This window comes from Bufo bufo, chromosome 10, assembly GCF_905171765.1.
Source record: "Bufo bufo chromosome 10, aBufBuf1.1, whole genome shotgun sequence".
NCBI lineage: Eukaryota > Metazoa > Chordata > Amphibia > Anura > Bufonidae > Bufo > Bufo bufo.
The window spans coordinates 45,582,665-45,602,670 of NC_053398.1; the positions used below are offsets into that span (position 1 = coordinate 45,582,665).

At 45.3% G+C, this 20,006-nt stretch overlaps 1 protein-coding gene across 1 annotated transcript in view; it reads left to right on the forward strand.

The window, feature by feature from the left end:
• The window catches only part of SLC25A22 (solute carrier family 25 member 22), a 70,724-nt gene that overhangs the window by 18,131 nt on the left and 32,587 nt on the right, over window positions 1–20,006 (forward strand). The window contains exons 2-3 of the mRNA XM_040410448.1: window positions 15,243–15,346; window positions 18,155–18,280. Of these exons, the coding sequence (XP_040266382.1) occupies window positions 15,327–15,346; window positions 18,155–18,280 (146 nt within the window). The 5' untranslated portion in view covers window positions 15,243–15,326. The remainder of the gene's footprint in view (window positions 1–15,242; window positions 15,347–18,154; window positions 18,281–20,006) is intronic.

Consider the following 20,006-nt stretch of genomic DNA (forward strand, 5'->3'; position numbering starts at 1 on the left):
CTGCTGACCCATATTTCTGACACTGGAAGCCATGATGTCCTCATCCCCTCCACCTCCAGGCGTGTTATATCCCTCATCCCAGATCAGGAGCTCCGTCCACAGAGCAGATTACCTCCGAGCAGACACATCTGATGTATATTTATATCCTCCCTGAGGGATCTGAGGTGTCAAAGCCGCACAATTAGTAGATGATATATACCGACCGACCCTGGCTTGCCGCTCCCCCTTGGTGACATTATATATCTCTACATCTCTGTCCCCAACGACAGTCAGCACATAATCCTACGGGTTTTCTATGAGATTTTGGATGATAAATTATTCATTGAGCATGAATCTTGTTAAAGGCGGTGAGTGGTACAGATCTGACATTCCCAGTCCTTGGAATACGCAAACATCCGGTAATGAGGGGTCGCCTCCTGATCACTTCTCAGCACCTGCTGGTGTTTTACCACCGTTCTCTTTAACCTATTCTTAGCCAATTGCGTTTTCACACATATCGACTTCCCTGTGAAAAATGAGGATGCTCCTGGGCACTGGGAAGCGGAGAAGAGAGTCAGTTTCCATAGCTACGATTTCTACTAACACGAGTCTAGACCGACCGAGAATGAGGGAGCGGCCGCAGTGTATGCAATAGCTGGCTGGTAAAGAGTTAATCCACTTGAAGGGAAAGGTTTATTACTTCGGCGATTGATGGTGGTCAAGAAACAGTGTTATTCCTTCACACTATTTACCAAAACTGAGGATATTAAAATAAAGGAGTGGGGGGTTCTGAGAATTTAGAGGGCATCTGTCAGCAGATTTGTCCCTATGACACTGGCTGACCTGTTACATGTGCACTTGGCAGCTGAAGACATCTGTGTTGGTCCCACGTTCATATGCGTCCGCATTGCTGAGAAAAATGATGTTTTACTATATGCAAATTAGCCTCTAGGAGCGACGGGGGCGTTGTCATTACACCTGGAGGCTCTGCTCTCTCTGCAACTGCTACCCCTTTGCACTTTAATTGACAGGACCCGGTAGTTAAAACATCATCACGCCTGCTGAGGACAGGCAGAGGACACGGCAGTTGCAGAGAGAGCAGAGCCTCTAGCTGTAACGGCAACGCCCCCATTGCTCCTAGATGCTCATTTGCATATATTAGAGCAACGATTCCGTTTTGTCCCCTTTTCATGGTCAATGGGGACAAAACAGAACAAGCCAGATCAGGATGCTTTCCGTTCCGGTTTGTTCAGTCTTTTGACTGGACACAAAACCGCTGCAAGTTGCGGTTTATGCCGGTCTGTGAAACTAAATACAATGTAAGTCAACGGTTTGTTCAGTTTCGAATTAATACAGCCGCATTCCAATGGAACAGATGCATCTGGATGTATTAAATCAAAACATCTCAAAACCGGAATACAAAGCGCATATGTGAAAGTAGCCCCTAGGTCTAATCCATGGAGGTTCTCCTCAAAATGTATGGGACTACAAGAAGCTGCTGCTGATGTATTGTGCCAGATACCATAGGACCTTGTCTTGTGGAGTCCTTATTTGGACAGGTCAGAGCTGCTTTAGCGGAATACCCAACAATCTGAAATCTTAGAGTGCTTTCACACAGTCAGTGTTTGATCAGTGATTTCTATCAGTGATTGTGAGCCAAAACCAGATGCTAGTCAATAACACAGAACAGGTGCAGAGCACAAAATACAGCCCCAGCAGAACCAATACCGCAGTGCAGCATAAAATACTGCCACCTGTGTCGCAATAGTCAACTGAGGATGGTGATATACTTAAATTTAGGAGAGCACTTTTGGGTGCTGGCCAGATGCATAAGTACCGTACCTGTTGCTTCTACGATTAATTAAAGCTGAGAGCATCAGAACATTATGTACCCAACCAGCGGGGATGAGGAGAGCTAGGGTGGCCTCCTGGGCATCGGCCCACCGGGAATTTTCCCTGTAGGATCTATGTCCAGGCTGCCCCTAGGGCCAGGTGTTGGACCTCCACCAATCTCATATTGCCGACCTATCCTATGGATAGGTCATTAATATGTTAGTTCTGAAGAACACCTATAAAAGTGAAGAGCTTTCAGGAAGACTTGTGGCCAATGAAGATTAGTCTGCATGCAGAGTTATGGTATATATTCTCATTTGTAAGCACAAGGGTTTTCTCTCCTCTTTCTTATAGATTCGGTGTAAATGTTGAATTGCCGGACTAATAGGTGTAAGAAGTAAAGCAAATTCACTGCATATACTTGCCAGTCTAAGGCCTCATGCACACTTCCGTTGTGCGTCCATTCAGTGCAACTTGAATGGGCCCGTGATCCATCCGGACTGCAAAAAATAGAACATGTTTTCAAGTGAATGGGAACGCATCCGTAATGCGGGGAGCACACGGCCGGTGCCCGCATATTGCAGACCCGCTGTTTGCGGGTCGCAATACGGCCACGGCCGTGTGCATGAGGCCTAACACGCACACATCTCATGGGCGTTCCAGGATGCATCCTGTTTGCACAGACACTGCTGAAAGCTGCTAAGCACACTCAGTTTCTGAGATGAGAGACCTATAGCCTCCAGCCTTTCTAGAAAAATAAGAAAAAGGACTAGTATGTAGAGTAGTATTCATACCAGTATTTATACCAGTATAATCCAGTCTAATAAATATACAGAAAAATAAAAATAAAAAAAAACATATCTGACAAAACCCGGATTGTGTAAAAGCTCCGTCCTGAACCACACACCCTTGCCGTCTTACAGGAGCGGTGATTTTCTTTTTTTCCGGGCAGCTATCCAGATCGTGTCTCGTAGATCATACTGTACGTACATTATTTGCTATGTTTTCTGTTTGTGTGGGATTGATGGGGTTAAGGCTGAAGGAAGTGACAATACTTCTCTCCAGAGCTGTAATCAATGTTTCTCCATGACCACATGGCCCGCCCACTTAGGGGTGTTATCAGCCAATCGGAAAACGTCCTTCACATCCTCCCCACTCCCTCCGACGGGGCCTATAAGGTTGCAGTCTGTTATGGGCCACATTGTTCTGTTGTAGAAATGAAACTGCAGGGGAAAAAAAAGCATCCTGTGAGAACAAGACGATACGGAGACTGCTGGACACAGACACAAACAACAGCCGCTTTTGTTGTATTGAAATCTGCATCTCGATCGGTGCTGTGTTGCGGTATATAATGTGTGAAATGCAGGCTGATGTAGCTGCCAACACAGACTGAGATGAAACACAACCTCTGTATTTAGCTTCAAAAGCCTGAAGAAACAGGACGGGGATATGAGCGATGAAAAACAGAAGACGACGTGATATACTAAGAGATAAAAAGCCCAAAAAGGTTCAAAAAGACCGGGATAATAGTTGGCTGTCCTGATCACATGAAGAAATAACAGACAACTGGCAGAAATACACGAAGGACAGAACCGCTCCTGAACCACAAATACGGTTTTAAAGGGGTTTTCCGAGAATAAGTTAAAATGGCTGCTAGCAACCTGGCCTTGAATATGAGCAGGACTAGATGCCACCACTTGCAGAGCTGCCTAGGGTGGTGAGGGGGGACCTCACTTCACTGCTCTACAATAGATGGTAATGATGTGGTCCTGCCTATGATATACCATCATGGCTGAGCAGCCTGACAGGAACACCCGCGAATATGTAGTATATGCAAGTGCCCCAACATAGTGTGTAGTGAGGTCCCAACCCACTAGGCAGGTCTGCAGGTGGAGGCAACCAGTCCTGCTCACATTCTAAGGCCTCATGCACACGGCCGTTGCCCGGCCATATTACGGCCTGCAAACAGCTGGTCCCCAATACATGGGCACCAGCTATGTGTAACCCGCATCACGGATGCGGACCAATTCACTTGGGTCCGCAATCCGGAAAGTCGGTGCGGAACGGAAGCACGGAATCATGCATGCACTACGTTTTTGCGATGTAGACCGTCAGTTGCGGATCGCGGACCCCATTTAAGTGAATGGGTCCGCGTCCGCATGTGGCGGCCCTACGGTCGGTGCCCGTGCATTACAGGCCACAATTTGCGGTCCGCAGCATGGGCCCGACTGGCGCACGTTCGTGTGCATGAGGCCTAAAACAGATTGCTGGAGGTCATTTTAAATCATTCCCGGAGAACCCAATGTTAAGCCTCATTCACACGTCCGTGTCCGTGCTCAAATCCGTGAGCAGGTGGTGAGGGATGCATCCGTGAAGCTGTCCGTGTGTCCGTTTTTTGCTGTCCGTGTTGCATCTGGACAGCAAAACAGCTGAAAAATAATTTTCAAAGCATCTCTTCTTAAAGATCTTTGAAACATGGGTGCAACACGGATGGCATCCGTGTTGCATCCATGGTTTTTACGGACCCATAGACTATAATGGACGTGATGGATCCGTGAAATCGGACAAAATAGAACATGCATCCATGCTAAAAACACAGACCCATGGACCGTGCTAAAGCACTGGTGTCTGAATACACACATTAAGGCCTCATGCACACAACCGTATGTAATTTGCAGTCCGCAAAAAATACGGATGAGGTCCATGTGCATTCCGTATTTTGCGGAATGGAACAGCTGGCCTCTAATAGAACAGTACTATCCTTGTCTGTAATGCGGACAATAATAGGACATGTTCTATTTTTTGGCGGAACAGAAATACTGACACACGGAAATGGAATGCACATGGAGTAACTTCCGTTTTTTTTTGCAGTTTTTTTTGCAGACCCATTGAAATGAATGGTTCTGCATACGGTCCGCAAAGAAAACGGAATGGACACGAAATGAAAATACATTAGTGTGCATAGGTATAAATGAAGCAGAATCTTTCTTTAACCTTTCATAATCACACATCATTGATACTTCTGGGTCCTGAGCAAAATTCTCCATTTAAAGGGAAAGTGAACATCCTCTAATTATCCTCATTTTTTATAATCTGCCATATAGCAAACAAAAAAATTATAATGGAAAAAAAAGAGAGCAAAGGTAAAAAAACAAAACATACATAGTAGATATAAATAAATATGTCTGTTAGTGGGACCCCTTCAGGGATTAGAATAGAGCACCTAAAAGTAAGAGTGGCTCCCATTCTGGTGGACCGGGTGCGTCCATTTAAGGCTACTTTCACACCTGCGTTTAGGTGCGGATCCGTCTGGTATCTGCACAGACGGATCCGCACCTATAATGCAAATGCTTGTATCCGTTCAGAACGGATCCGTTTGCATTACCATGAACAAAAAAAAATATATATATTTTTTTTTTCATGATAATGCAAACGGATCCGTTTTGACTTACATTGAAAGTCAATGGGAGGCGGATCCGTTTTCAATTGCACCATACTGTGTCAGTAAAAACGGATCCGTCCCCATTGACTAAGGGTCCATTCACACATCCGCAAATGGGTCCGCATCCGCAATTTTGCGGAACGGGTGCGGACCCATTCATTTTCTATGGGGACGGAATGGATGCGGACAGCTCACAGTGTAAGCAGTGCAAGCAGCGTTTTGGTGTCCGCCTCCGGAGCGGAATGGAGGCGGAACGGAGGCAAACTGATGCATTCTGAACGGATCCTTATCCATTCAGAATGCATTGGGGCTGAACTGATCCGTTTTGGGCCGCTTGTGAGAGCCCTGAAACGGATCTCACAGGCGGACCCAGAAACGGCAGTGTGAAAGTAGCCTAATACATAGTTGGGTATATAATTTGACCTTTCCTTTGCAATATTTATTATGCGGAGAAACAACTCTGTGTGTTTCCATGTAAAATTGGAGGACATACAGCAGCATCCAGTAAAGAAGTCAACTTAAAAAAAAAATAATTGGAACCCAAGGGGGATGTATGAGAAATCCCCCAGATGTATGCCCCAGAGCTCCAGCATACCCTGCAAAGGCAATGTGAAGTGCCTTTGTTTTTATGCTTCACCAGCATGAGTGCGATAAACCAGGCAAAAATTATAAAAGGAATATTTTTTTTTAAGTATGAGGATAATTAAAGGACTTTTGTGGAGCTTAAAGGGGTTGTCCCATGAAAAATATTCTGTTTTTCAAACCAGCTCCTGGATCTGAATATTTATTGTAATTGCATGATTTAGTATAACCAGTGAGTTATTCACGAAAACCTATCTATATAGCGCCACCTGCTGTTTGCTCTTTTTCTAATTTGTCTGTCCTGCTCACTGAAATTGAAGCATATGCTCATTCCCGTCCTTTAACTGCCACCAGCTGCAGTAGAAAGGACACGTCACCCTGAGAAAGGACACATCCCCCTGAGAAGGACATCCCCCCTGAGAAAAGACACGTCCCCCTGAGAAAGGACACGTCCCACTGAGAAAGGACACGTCCCCCCCTGAGAAAGGACACGTCCCCCTGAGAAAGGACACGTCCCCCCCTGAGAAAGGACACGTCCCCCTGAGAAAGGACACGTCCCCCCCTGAGAATGGACACGTCCCCCTGAGAAAGGACACGTCCCCCTGAGAAAGGACACGTCCCCCCCTGAGAATGGACACGTCCCCCTGAGAAAGGACACGTCCCCCTGAGAAAGGACACGTCCCCCTGAGAAAGGACACGTCCCCCCCTGAGAATGGACACGTCCCCCTGAGAAAGGACACGTCCCCCTGAGAAAGGACACGTCCCCCTGAGAAAGGACACGTCCCACTGAGAAAGGACACGTCTCCCTGAGAAAGGACACGTCTCCCTGAGAAAGGACACACCCTGAGCTGCCAGCTTGAAAGAAATCTAGCAGAGCAATTGGAGCAATGAATGGGGAGATCACCGGATCCATGTGAGGTACAGGGCTGGTTCTAGCTGTGTTAGAAAGAGACTGTCATGTACTGTATGATGTCTATCATTTTTTACATTAATCATGGGAAAACCCCTTTAAATACTGATGACCTATCCTCAGGATAGGTATCAATATCTGACCAGGTGGGGGTCCAACTTCTGGTACCCGGCCAATCAGCTGTTAGAAGGGGCTGCAGCCCTCAGATGAGCCCTGCAGCCTCTTCCCCGGTTTGTGACGTCACGTCATGCGACTGAGCTGCAATTTTAAGTACGACCGCTATACAATGTACCGTGCTGTGCTTGTATACTGTGTAAGGACCCCACCATTTATCTGAGCGCTGCAGTCCCTTTAAACACCTTATTGAGGGGCTGTCAGGATTTGAACCCCTACCAATCAGATACTGATGACCAGTGGCGTAGCTAGAAATGACTGGGCCCCACAGCATATTTTTGAATGGGGCCCCCCTCCCCCAGTAATTTTTTTACAACCCCTTCCTTTCATGCCGCCCCCATTCCTGTGGCTAGTAAAGATCGCTCTCTCAGACCAGGCCCGGCAGCTGTTCCATCCGTTTTATACAGTACACTGTCTATACTTTCATTGCGTAATACTGTTGAGGGGGCCCTGACAAAATCTTTTTAGTCCTCCTCCTCCTGGATGGGCCCTTTCGGGGTGAGGGCCCCAAAGCAGCCGCTTCCCTTGCTTCCCCTATAGTTACGCCCCTGCTGATGACGTGTCCATTGGATAGATAGGCCCATATTACAGATGCAGGGATCTCAAGTCTCCCTGAAGTTCAGGGAGTCTCCCGCTATTAGATAGCTGTAGAAAAGAAGATGGCTTCGGCAGCATTCCGCAATATCAAAAATACTTTAATCGTACCTCCAGACACAGATGGCAACGAACGTTTCGACTGTGTAACAGTCTTTGTCAAGCTTGACAAAGACTGTTACACAGTCGAAACGTTCGTTGCCATCTGTGTCTGGAGGTACGATTAAAGTATTTTTGATATTGCGGAATGCTGCCGAAGCCATCTTCTTTTCTACACGTATACGATTTGGCCTGATGGATCAAGGGCCTACGGTTAGGCTGCTGCATTGACATAGACGCATTATCCTGAGACCGCACAGTGCTGCTTCTACACTACTATTTGTCCCGCTATTAGATAGCGTCTCCCTCGCATGTGAGACAATACATCCTGAAGGTTTACTGATAGCAGAGCAGAGAGATAAGAGAAGTGACAGATGACACAGAGTTTAGATTACAGGTTGAATTAACCCTTTAGGGTCAAATTGGCTTCTCAAGGAGATCTATATGTTAAAGGCATCCCTTCTTCTGTCTCATTCAGTAGCTATAGAACTATTGAGAGAGATGTGTTTTTAAAAAAAAATACATTTACACATTTAACCCTCCATTTTAATTATATTATTTACCCCAGTGTTAAATTCACCCCCCCTGGATGCTTGTTTTTTTCCTACAGTGGGGTAGATAATTACACACAGGGATTTAAAGAATAAACTTCCTGTCTCAGACCAAGAGCCGACTCAGCGAGTCAGCAAGTGAATCGAAGCATCCGCGCATGCGCATTGCGCAACCTAAGCTTCGGTTCACTTGCTTCTTGTCAGCTCAGCGAATGAACCGAAGATTCAATTCATGAATCAGTTTCATTTGAATGAACTGATTCAAATGAACCGACTCATGTGAAAGATCCGAACTTCCCATCTCTAGTTTACTCGCAGTAAACCTTTCCGGCAACCTGTAGCAGCGTCCCCTTCTCGGCGCGTGCGCACAGTGCAAGAAGAAGCCGATGCCAGCAGTCTGCAACGGTGCATCAGGCTGAGCCTGTGCGCACGTGCGGGATCTCGAAGCGGGAGGAGGGGGAGGGAGGGAGAGGCGGCACTGAAGAGTAGAAGGCGGTGCTGGGCACGAACGGCGATGCGTGCGGCCGGGCACCATGCATCCACAGACCTCCTCTGCTTGGGCACCTTAATGATTGACAGGTTAGTAAAAGCTGTTTTTCCGCAGAATAAAGCCACAAATAGCTTTTATAAGGCCACCTTAGTAATCAGAATGCTACCCTGGACATGAGCAGATGTTTAGTTCACAGGGCTTATAGGTGGTGACAGAATCCCTTTAATCATATACAGAAATATGATAATTTGGGGCAGGGTAACGAGCCCAGTCCTCCACACCATAGAGCAAAGTGTGCGGATACTGCATATGTCTGGAAAATGTAATAAAAAGTTTGTGAAAGAAAAATAAAGAAAACCTCCCTGAAATGAGTTTTTGCAGGTTGGGATGTCTGCAGATGGATGACCTATCTCACACAGCATAGTTCAGACATATAGTAAGTAGAAATCCCATGATCTGTGTCTTCCCTGGATTTCCCTAGAGATCATCCAAAAAGTGACAGCCATTGCCTTGACATCCATAGACACACTGGGGCAGATTTATCAAAACTGGTGAAAATGTGAACTGGCTTAGTTGCCCATAGCAACCAATCAGATCCCGCCTTTCATTTCCCAGAGGAGCTTTAAAAAATGAAAGGTGAAATCTGATTGGTTGCTATGGGCAACTAAGCCAGTTCTACTTTACACCAGTTTTGATAAATCTCCCATCAATGTCTAGAGAACCGTGTATGGCTGTTTAGTGACGAAGAATTGACTTGAATCAATTCCCTGTCAGATAGCAAAGAACTGAGCTGACACTGTGACATCCCAATCTGTAAGAAGGCAGCCAGCGCACGGAGGTACATTTGTCTCCCTGCTGCACAGCACTCAAATGATTGGGACAGGATGATACATATGGAGGACTTGAAAGGGTTAATTATATAGGTACTGGTATCAATTATATATTACTGGTCAGGAGATGCTGGTAACAAATGACCAGACTGTTAACGAAGCAGAAGCTGGCACCATATGGTGATATTCACACTAAGTATTTTCTGAACTGAAAAACCTGATGCAGAATCCGCCTCAGGTTTTTTTGCGTACGTTTTCTGACGTGTTTTTAACCCGTTTTTTTTGTGTGTGCAGTTTTGGCAAGGATTTTCATTTCCTGCCTATTTTCAATGGAAATTCTGGACGTGGAATCTTCGTCAAGAACGGTCACTTCTTTTTTCTGCAATGAAGTCTTTAACTGCAAGCAAAAAAAACCAAAAAACACTATATGGTTTAACATTTGGATTCCCCTTTGAAATCAATTTTTGGTGCTATACAGGAGGATGGGGGATTTTTGGCGTGGATTTTGGCATGGATTACATGCCATAAACGTATGCAGAACATCCCCATTGATTTAAATGGGGAATCCAAATTTTAAACCATACATCGCTTTTTTTCCACTTGCGGTTTTATATATATCATACTGCGCAAAAAAAAGTGTCCTGTCCATTCTTGACACGGAATGCGCATCCAGAATTTCTATTAAAAATGGTCAGGAATGAAAATCCTTGTCGAAACTGGAACAAAAACAGTGCTAAAAAACACATCAGGAAAAGTAAAAGCATGCAAAAAAAACCTGCTGCAGATTCCGCATCAGGTTTTTTTCAGCGGCCCGGCTGCGGAAATGCGGACCCGCATTTCCGTTCCCGGAAAAAATATAACATGTCCTATTCTTGTCCGCAATTGTGGACAAGAATAGGCATATTCTATTAGTGCCGGCGATGTGCGGTCCACAAAATGAGGAACGCACATTGCCGTGTCCTTGTTTTGCGGATCCGCAAAACACACACGGACTTGTGAATGGACCCTAATGGAGCTAATCCTAGAGCAGACACACATGAAAACCCTCGGCAGAAACCGCAGCACAGTTTTTGCTGTGGGATACGTGGGGGATTTTGTGTGAACTAGGCCTTAGGGTACAACTACACTTTGTAGTCATGTCGCGGTTGCACTTTGCGCTCTGCGGTTGACTATCATGCAGCTGTATGGGTGCCATTAAAGGGGTTGTCACAAAATGGTCTTTATCATGTAGAGAAAGTTAATACAAAGCACTTACTAATGTACTGTAATTGTTCATATCGCCTCCTTTGCTGGCTGGATTCATTTTTCCATCACATTATACGCTGCTCGTTTCCATGGTTACGACCACTTTGTAATCCAGCAGCGGTGGCCGTGCTTGCACACTACAGGAAAAAGTGTTGGACTATGTGTACTCCCTCTGTCCTGGCCACCAGAGAGGACGCCACTTTTTCCTATAGTGTGCAAGCACGACCACTGTTGCTGGATTACAGGATGGACGTAACCATGAATACGAGCCGTGTATAATGTGAGTGAAAAATGAATCCAGCCAGTGAAGGAGGCAATATGGACAATCACAATACATTAGTAAGTGCCTTGTATTAACTTAGTCTATATGATAAATGCCATTTGCTGAAGTGAGAGAACCCCTTTAACAATGGCGACTGACTAAACAGTGCGGTTTCATTTTTTTTAACAAGAGCCACATGGTAGTCGACTGCAGAGTGCCACGTTACAACCGCGCCATGTGATTGTACCCTTAGGGCTCATGCACACGACCGTTGGATGTTTTGCAGTCCGCCAATTGGGGATCCGCAAAAAAAACGGATACCAAACATGTTCATTCCGCATTTTGCGCAATGCAACCGCCGGCCCCTAATAGAACACTAATATCCTTGTCCGTAATGCGGACAATAATAGGACATGTTCCATTTTTGCGGAACGGCCATACAGACATGGAATGCACAGGGTATAACTTCCTTTTTTTTTTGCGGCCCCATAGAAGTGAATGATTCCATTTATGGGAGGCAAAAAAAACAACAAACGGAACTGACACTGAAAATATATACAATCGTGTGCATGAGTCGTTATACTGAAAATACATGTTCTGGGTGAGAGGATCATTTACCTGTCCGTATTGTGGGCCGCTCAGCTAGTCACGTCCTCCTGTTGCCCATCTACAAAGCTCGTATTGTTTCTCTTCTACTATAACACGTAATTATAAAGACCGCCATTTCATTCATATTACGACAGCATATCGTGTTCCTTGAATTTACCACGTGGGTCTTTTTTCTCCCCCCCTCCTAATACATCATATTACTTATCACACCCCATTCAGCCCTCCCTGTAGCACAGAACTATTTGTTTGCCTAGTATTCACGTGACGAAGAAGCGATAGTCTTTGAAAGATATTTGAACTGACCGCGTTAAAGGGTTATTGGAGGTCAAAACTGAAAAGATTCCACATTTCCAGGAATGCATGAGATGGCCCCCAATGTGTTGTCGAAGCTTCGTGAGCAGTCACACACTCGTGACCTGGGACAACCTCTCGAATGCTAAATCTGTTACTTGGTGTCCTGACGCTGCAGGTACATTGAGGTATGGTTACAACGCAACTCAAATTTGCAAATATTTGCAAGTGACCTTGTGATTACATCAACAATTCCTAAAGCCTGAATTTAGGCAATGCTCTGTGAGCTACACAGCCCGGACTTCAGACTGACGTACTGCAGCAAATAACCGGTGACATTTGTGCTCCTCACATAGAATACAATTGTATCTCCAGTTCTCGGCCTGTGTGGATTTGCTGTCTGACTGCAAAAAATATCTAAAAATGTCCTAATAATAAGGAATAAAAAAAAAATATTAAGGGGCAGATTTACCAATCCTGTCTAAGGGTAGGTTCACATTCACTTAAAGGGGTTGTCCGGGTTCAGAGCCCGTTTTCACCCAGGCAGCCCCTCTCACATGAGCATCGAAGCATTTCATGCTCCGATGCTCTCCTTTGCCCTGCGCTGAATTGCCCATGGCAAAGGCTTTTTCTGGGTAAGGCTAGGCGGAGGCTTAGCAGTGAGCCCGGTGACGTCACCAGCACTAATTTTCAGGCTTTAGCCTGTAAAAAGGTTAGAGCAGTGCTAAATCCTGCCCATCAGAGCCGGTGACGTCACCGAATACACTGCTGGGCGGAAGCCTCCACCTAGAAGTGTAATAATATACACAAACAGCGTGATACAGCGCAGAGCAAGGGAGAGCATCGGAGCATGAAATGCTCCAATACTCATGTCAGGGGGGCTGCCTGGGTGAAAATGTGTATATATCCGGGTTCAGCTCTGAACCCGGACAACCCCTTTAACTCCAGTAATCCGATCTGGAAGAAGAACAGACTATCAGAGTGACCGTAGCCGTACACCGCTGGAATTCTATTGACTGTAATGGGATCGGACTAGATTCAGGCATAAATGGCAGCTTTCGGCCAGACACATACCGGTATCTGTCTAGAAAAGACTACCGAGTTAGGAGCCAGAGATTCGAACGTAGCCTAAAGTAGTCCAGAAGAAAAAAAATGGAGAAATCCAGCTTCCATAATAATCTGTAGTTTATTTATGCAAAAAGAGCGTCTACGTGTTTCCGGTCATTGCATATAGACCCTTACTCATGACATGAATGAGGGTCTGTATGCAATCACCCGAAACACATTATTATTATGGAAGCTGGATTTCTCCATATTTTTATGTCAAGATTGGTACACTCAATCCAGGTGTTTTCCGGGAAATATACCCACAGGGGAGCTTGACTTGTGCTTTACATTTAGCCTAAAGTTGTGGATGAGAAATGTGAGCGGGGATAGACCCATGTGTGTCGCTTTATACCACCTACTGGATGGCTTACTATGCAACAGAATTGTGGGCCTTTAGGTATAATTGTGGCATCTTAGGCCAAGCCCCATTTCCCAATAAGTCACAACCCTTTCCCTTTACGTTGCATGCCCTTGCAAGCTAGATGCAGTGGAATTTTCTTAAACTAGATGTGCCAAAGAAGCGCCAAATGTTAGCGTGTTTTGCAACAAGGTTTAGGCACAATCACAATATATAGGGCCAATATATATTAGAAAGTTGTAGAATTTACTGTGATTTTTACAGTGATTAAAGAATAATTCTAGTTTCAGGTTAATTTTCAGATTAACTTGTCATCAGTGCACAAGGAATAATACTGTTTCTGACCATTATATGACTTGTATCCTGCTTTTATCAACAGTTTGTACCCTCAACAGACTCCCTATCTGTTAGTTTTCACTAATCTGAGGTCCAGGAGGGGTGCAGAGTAGCTGGTATGATGTCTCCCATATACAGCACACAGAGAAGAGGAGATCCTGCTCTTCTATCTTTCTGTAGCACCCCTTTAGGCGCAGCAGCATGGAGGACATTATACACCAGTGTTCAGCAGTGTAGATGATAATCCACCATTGGAGGGAGAAAGATAACTTTTTTGAGCCATAAGCAGGATCTATGTGTGTTTGTGCTTCTTTCACTCTTCTCCCTCCTAGTGTCCCCCTTACCATAGACAGGGGCGGACTGGTGACTTCAAATGGCCCTGGAAAAAAATTAAAGGTGGTCGCATTTTGTAGTCGGGTCCAAATGGACAGAAGGCAGGGCCAACAATACCATATTGCAGCATAAAATACATCCTCAACAGAGCCAAATACCACAGTGCATCACAAATTACTGCACCAGCAGCACAAAGTAAACCCCCTAAAACTGCCACTGGCGGCTGTGATGAGGGTTCAGGTGGCCCCCTGGACATCGGCCCACCGGCAAGTTTCCCTGTAGGGTCTATGGCCAGTCCACCCCTGACCATAGATATCTATGAGTAGCAGCAGCTATAACCTCTCAGTGACCTGATAATCCGTCTTCAGCTCTGCCTTACCAAAGATGGATTTTACCAGTGAATTTAGAGCGAGTGATCAGCTTCGATGTGTCCAGAAATTCTGAGGGCAGTCATTATTGGTATTTGCAGTAGTGTACCTCCCATGGGGGCAGTCCACGTGACTGCTATGGGGCGTAGGGGGAGGAGGACCCAGCATTGAACTCCTCCATCCGGTCCCAACGTATAAAAATAGGATTTTCATGCAGCCACCACTAGTGCAAACAAATTTTTACAGTCAATGGTAACTATGTAAATTCCTATGCATTGAGCTCCCCCTAGTGGTGGCTTCAACCAGACAGTTTTAGAATACACTGTATGAGGGAAGCAGCAGACATAGAACTGTATGGGGAGATTTACCTGTGTATATATGCCAGTTTTGGGTGTAAACCCACTGGGAAATATGAGTGCCATATTTATGAAGTATTTGTTCCAATTTTTCCGACATAGAAGCCAGATAAAGTGTGTAAAGAGAAGGGTGAATTATTTTTACAATTTCTCTATTAAAATTTCTTACACTTAATAAAAATAAACTGTAAATTCATCAGAAATCTCGGGCATTGCACTTTGCATTTTGCCTCTCCTGGGAGTGCTTGTTGCTAGTGCACTGGGAATCTGGGTGGGACAGGGGGGCCCATAATAAGTTTTGCTAAGGGTCCCTATGAGATCTGTGTATGTCCCTGAGTGTTTGAGCATTCTTTCAGAGCTGAAGGCATTAGTATTCTATATATGTGGTGATACAGCATACGGCATACAGCTCTTGAGCAAAGTCTCCAGGTTATATTGCAGGAGATAGTGACATTAACCTTGGTTTATATTAATGAGTCTTTGTCTTTTATAGGTGCTGGCAGAAGCGAGAGACCATAGCCATCACCACCACAGGAGGACGGACCTTGAGCTTTTATCTGGGATAGGTGGCTATTAAATGGCTGATAAACAAATCAGGTAAAGGAAGGAACGAAATGTCTGTTATATTCAGATGATCTATTCTGATCCGATCACATAGAGCGATGGTCAATGAGCAATATATCTTATTGTACAGGCTGGAAATATCCGTGCCCATGGCTGAGGTTGTCTTGTGCGGTGCCCCCTGTCCTCGCATGATGTGGGCATCCTCGGTGCAGTAACTATTTATGACTTACTAGGATGGAAGATCCCTTCAGTCATCCACAGGACCTTCCTACTTACCCCACCCTTCTACCCAAATTAAGACACAAAGATACCTTCTTGGAGAAAGAGGCCTTCACGGCCCAATTTATTAAACAGTACATAATTCACCAACTTTTCCAATAATAATAATGAACACAGAAACATATCAAAATGTAACAACATTCCGAACCTAGTAATAGAATAATAGGATCCTAGAAGGCAACGAGGCAAGCCATTCTCTTCACTCTTCCCCTCCACTTGTCATACCACCTTGTCACCGACCCAAGGGCACCAAATCCACCAAATTATAGTTCCATCTACCCCTGTGGGCCCATTTTGCCCAAACAGGGGCCCCATCCACCAGCTTACCGAACCTAATGCGATGCACGCTCCAACTCGTCATGCACCTATTAAGCCTTGCATTGCCTTCCAGGACCCTCCATTAACATGCCCGTGAACATACCCCCTTCAAAACATACTGACAGGGAGGGCGGGTGGGAAACTTGACAGAATAATACTGAACGCCGGTGGGAGGTGCCTCCTCCCCCCAGGATTATATACAGCTCCCGAATCCCTAGTCCCACCCCTATCCTACCAGATAACACATTAACCCATTCCTGCCTTCAACTTCCCCCTAAGTCAGGCTACACTACGCTATGCTGCGCCCTGCTCCGTTGCTCTCATTTTTATACCTGGGAAAGTGCCAGGAGCGGGTTTCCAGAATGAATAGCATGCCCTGTCGATATTATTGTACCGCAATATAGAAGTCTCCACATAATCCCAGCCTGACTCTCTTCATGCGGCATGCCTGTGAACTGCTTTGGGAGCTTTTCCCATACATCTGGATGAATGCTATTCACCTTTCTTAGAGAATATCTCAAGGTGCATAGTTCATATATACGCCTATAATCAGAAATGTGACCTGTTAGTAATGGAGAACTGGAGGACTAGTGCACAGAGGACACCTGACCATAAAGACAGCATTGTGGCATGTTCACATGCAGCAGATTTGTTTGTCTTGCAGAAATCCAGGTGCTTGCAGCCAGAAAATTCTGATTCAGATGAATGGAAGGCCTCCTGTGTGCTTCCCGTTGCTGTATTGTGGACCGCCATGCCGCATACGGTGAACTCCGGCAGTCTGTTCACAGCGCAGATGTGAACCCAGCCTTAGAGAGTGCCAGGCTCAACATAAGCCTACCTGGGATATTTAAAAACCTAGGCTCTAATGGCAATACTACATTTTTCAAATCACAGCATGCCCAATCCTTGATGTTGCCAAACTGCATCTTCAGTGTACATCAGAGGTATATGTCAGGAGGATTTGCTGACTTATGGATGCCACTGGTATACCTCTCTTACAGGATGCCTCTGTATAGAATAGCGCCCTATCCTTAGGATAGATCATCAATATCAGATTGGAGGGGCTCCAACCCTTGGCATCCTCAGCCGATCAGCTGTGTGAAGAGAACGCAGCGCTCCAGTGTATGCTGTGGCTTCCTCACAGCTCACCAAGCACAGCGCCATACATTGTATCGTGGCAGTGCTTAGTACTGCAGTCGAGGACCACTCACATGAAGTCATTGTCCTAGGAAGAGGCTGCAGAGCTCACCGGAGCGCCGGAGCCTCTTCAAACAACTGATTGGCATGGGTGCCGGGAGTTAGACGTTCTCCGGTCTGATATTGATGATCTATATAAAGGCCAGTCGTTTTAGCAAGCGCTTCGGAATCCCTTCTTATTCTGATGATTCTTCTATGGGGGCCTCCTGACCTTCCCATGATGGCAGATGTCGGGAAAGAAAATGATTGAGCAGTTTCAGCTTATCCATTCCTTTTGCTGTTGCCTGGTGGCAGCTTACATCACTCTGCCTATTCAGAACACATGTGTGTGTGGCCGAGTATGCATGTGTATGAGGGTGTGGGGAGGGATAACTGTTGGGTGGCAGCTCTCTAAGGGCTCATGCACATGACAGTATGTATTTTGCGGTCCGCAAAATATGGATCTGCAAAAAAACGGATTAAATCTGTGTAAAGTCCGTGTTGCATCAGTTTTTTTTATAGATCCACTGTAACGATACGGTAACGACATGTTCTATTTTTTTGCAGAACGGACATACAGACACGAAATGACACTGAGTCATTTCCGTTTTTTTCAAGTCCCATTGCAATGAATAGTTCCGCAATGAATAGTTCTAAAAAATTGGAACAGAAAGGGAAGAAAAATATGTTTGTGTGCATGAGCCCTAAAGTGTATAGCCAGCGGCTCCATCTTGCATATGCTTTTTAATCAAGAGAACGCGCAAAGATTTGTCACAAAAGAAAAGGGATGGATTTCCATGTATAAAAATGCCACCAATTATCACCTTGTACTGTGGGTATCTGTAGGGGGTTGTGGATGACCTCTGCTCTGTCTAGAACAGGGATCAGCAACCTCCGGCACTCCAGCTGTTCTGAAACTACAACTCCCAGAATGTTCCTTTCACTTCTGTGGGAGTTACAAGAACAGCTAAGTTTGCATGCTAGGAGTTGTAGTTTCATTCCCTGGTCTAGAGTGTAACATAAAGGTGTGACCTCTCATGCGGTGTCTCATATTTCTTCTGGTTGCAGTTTGCCCGCCAAGCTTATAAATGGAGGAATAGCCGGACTAATTGGCGTCACTTGCGTCTTTCCCATTGACCTCGCCAAGACCCGACTACAAAACCAGCAAAATGGCCAAAGAATGTACACCAGCATGTAAGTGACCATTGCTGAATGAATGTATACCATCAACCTGTGCCCATCATGTCCTTACCTGGTGTATCCTGTACATACAATGATCTAACACGGCATATATATACGGTACATACTATATATTGTGGGGTTTCACTCTGGTAGACAGGATTAGCGGACGCAGTATAGAGGCAACAACAAGTTCTTTGGATCAAACAGTTCAGTGTTTTATTCACACTTTAGGCAAGTGACAAAACAAGCAGTCGTAATCAAACAAAAAGTCACCTTGCAGTGTTGGTGGTAATTCACACCATCCGGCAATTCTGCCTCAAAGAGTCCTTGACAATAGCAGCACCAACCTGTTTTCACACTAAACAGGTAGCAGGCCTTCATCCAGACACAAGGCTCCCAGATCCCAACACAGAGACACCGCTTATAAGCCCAGCTGCCTATTTAAGGACAGCCAGGTGCTGCCAAAACCCAGACCAGCACTTAAAATCTGGTCCGGTATTTGACCTCACCTGGCCGTAAATCAGCCCAGCAGCACATGCTGGGAGGAAAATACCTGTTTTCCCAGACAAAACCTCTCACTGTGTCACAATCTATATACATATATAGTCCCTAGGACCTCCTATTACTTCTGTACCATTTACATGCAATCGTTTCACCCACACGGCAGACATCAATTTCCTTGACTCATCTTCATTCCAATGATTATTGGTTTATTGATCGGTTACAAGTCATCGTGTAGAAGGAGAGAAGTGATACGTCTTGCAGGGTGACCTTTACTGTGTCCTTGAAGCTCAGGAGAAGTCATATGATGCTGAAGCCACACAAAGCATCAGATGCTGACATTGCAGGGAAACACGATAGCGAGGCCGAGTATTAACCCAGATTATCGTGCAGATTATAGGTTGAAACTGAACAATATAAGAAAAAATAATTAAATACGAGTTCTCTTCAGTGTCATAAAATACATTGGATGGGCAAGCGCTGGGCACTGACGTCGGCACATTTATAAGAACGGCCTCCGCCTGTTGTTTGCAGTAGATAATGACACAAGATTGTGTGAAAAATTCATAAAGCATTTCTCTCACGTGGCCAGCAGATCGCAGTTTGGAGGTGTGATCCAATTTCGTTACAAAAAAAAACAGTTGTAGGCCAGACCCCTATCATACAATCATGAGAACTCTGTGATTTATGTCACTTAAGCCACTATAGCTTTGTTCACACAGCAAAAAAAAAAAAGAAAAGCTGCATATTTCATGCAAAAAATGGCAGTTTTAAATGGTGTAATATAAATCCAAAACACCATGAACAGCTTCCCATTGATTTCAATAGGAAAAAAACGTGACCTAGCACACATCTGATTTCAAAAACATTTTAGGTTACTTGTTTCAAGTGTTTTTAGGCTGATTTCCCCATAGACGTCAATGGGAAAGGGGTTGATACGTAAGAGGCGTATCTGGAGGGTATGGGGCGACATTTATATACAGTAGCAATAATACAAGTTATTATAAGTGGCAGAGTTCTATTCTGATCTGCCACAGATTTTTCTCTACCCCCACCCTCTGTCGACGGATGTTGATATCTGTGTAGAGGGGAGCGGAAGTGTCTAATCCAGCGGCGGAGACCAGGTGAGTATCATAACCACCGTGGGTCGGCCACGTCTGGAGGTCTGGTTTAGCCTAGGACAGGCATCCTCAAACTGCGGCCCTCCAGCTGTTGTAAAACTACAACTCCCACAATG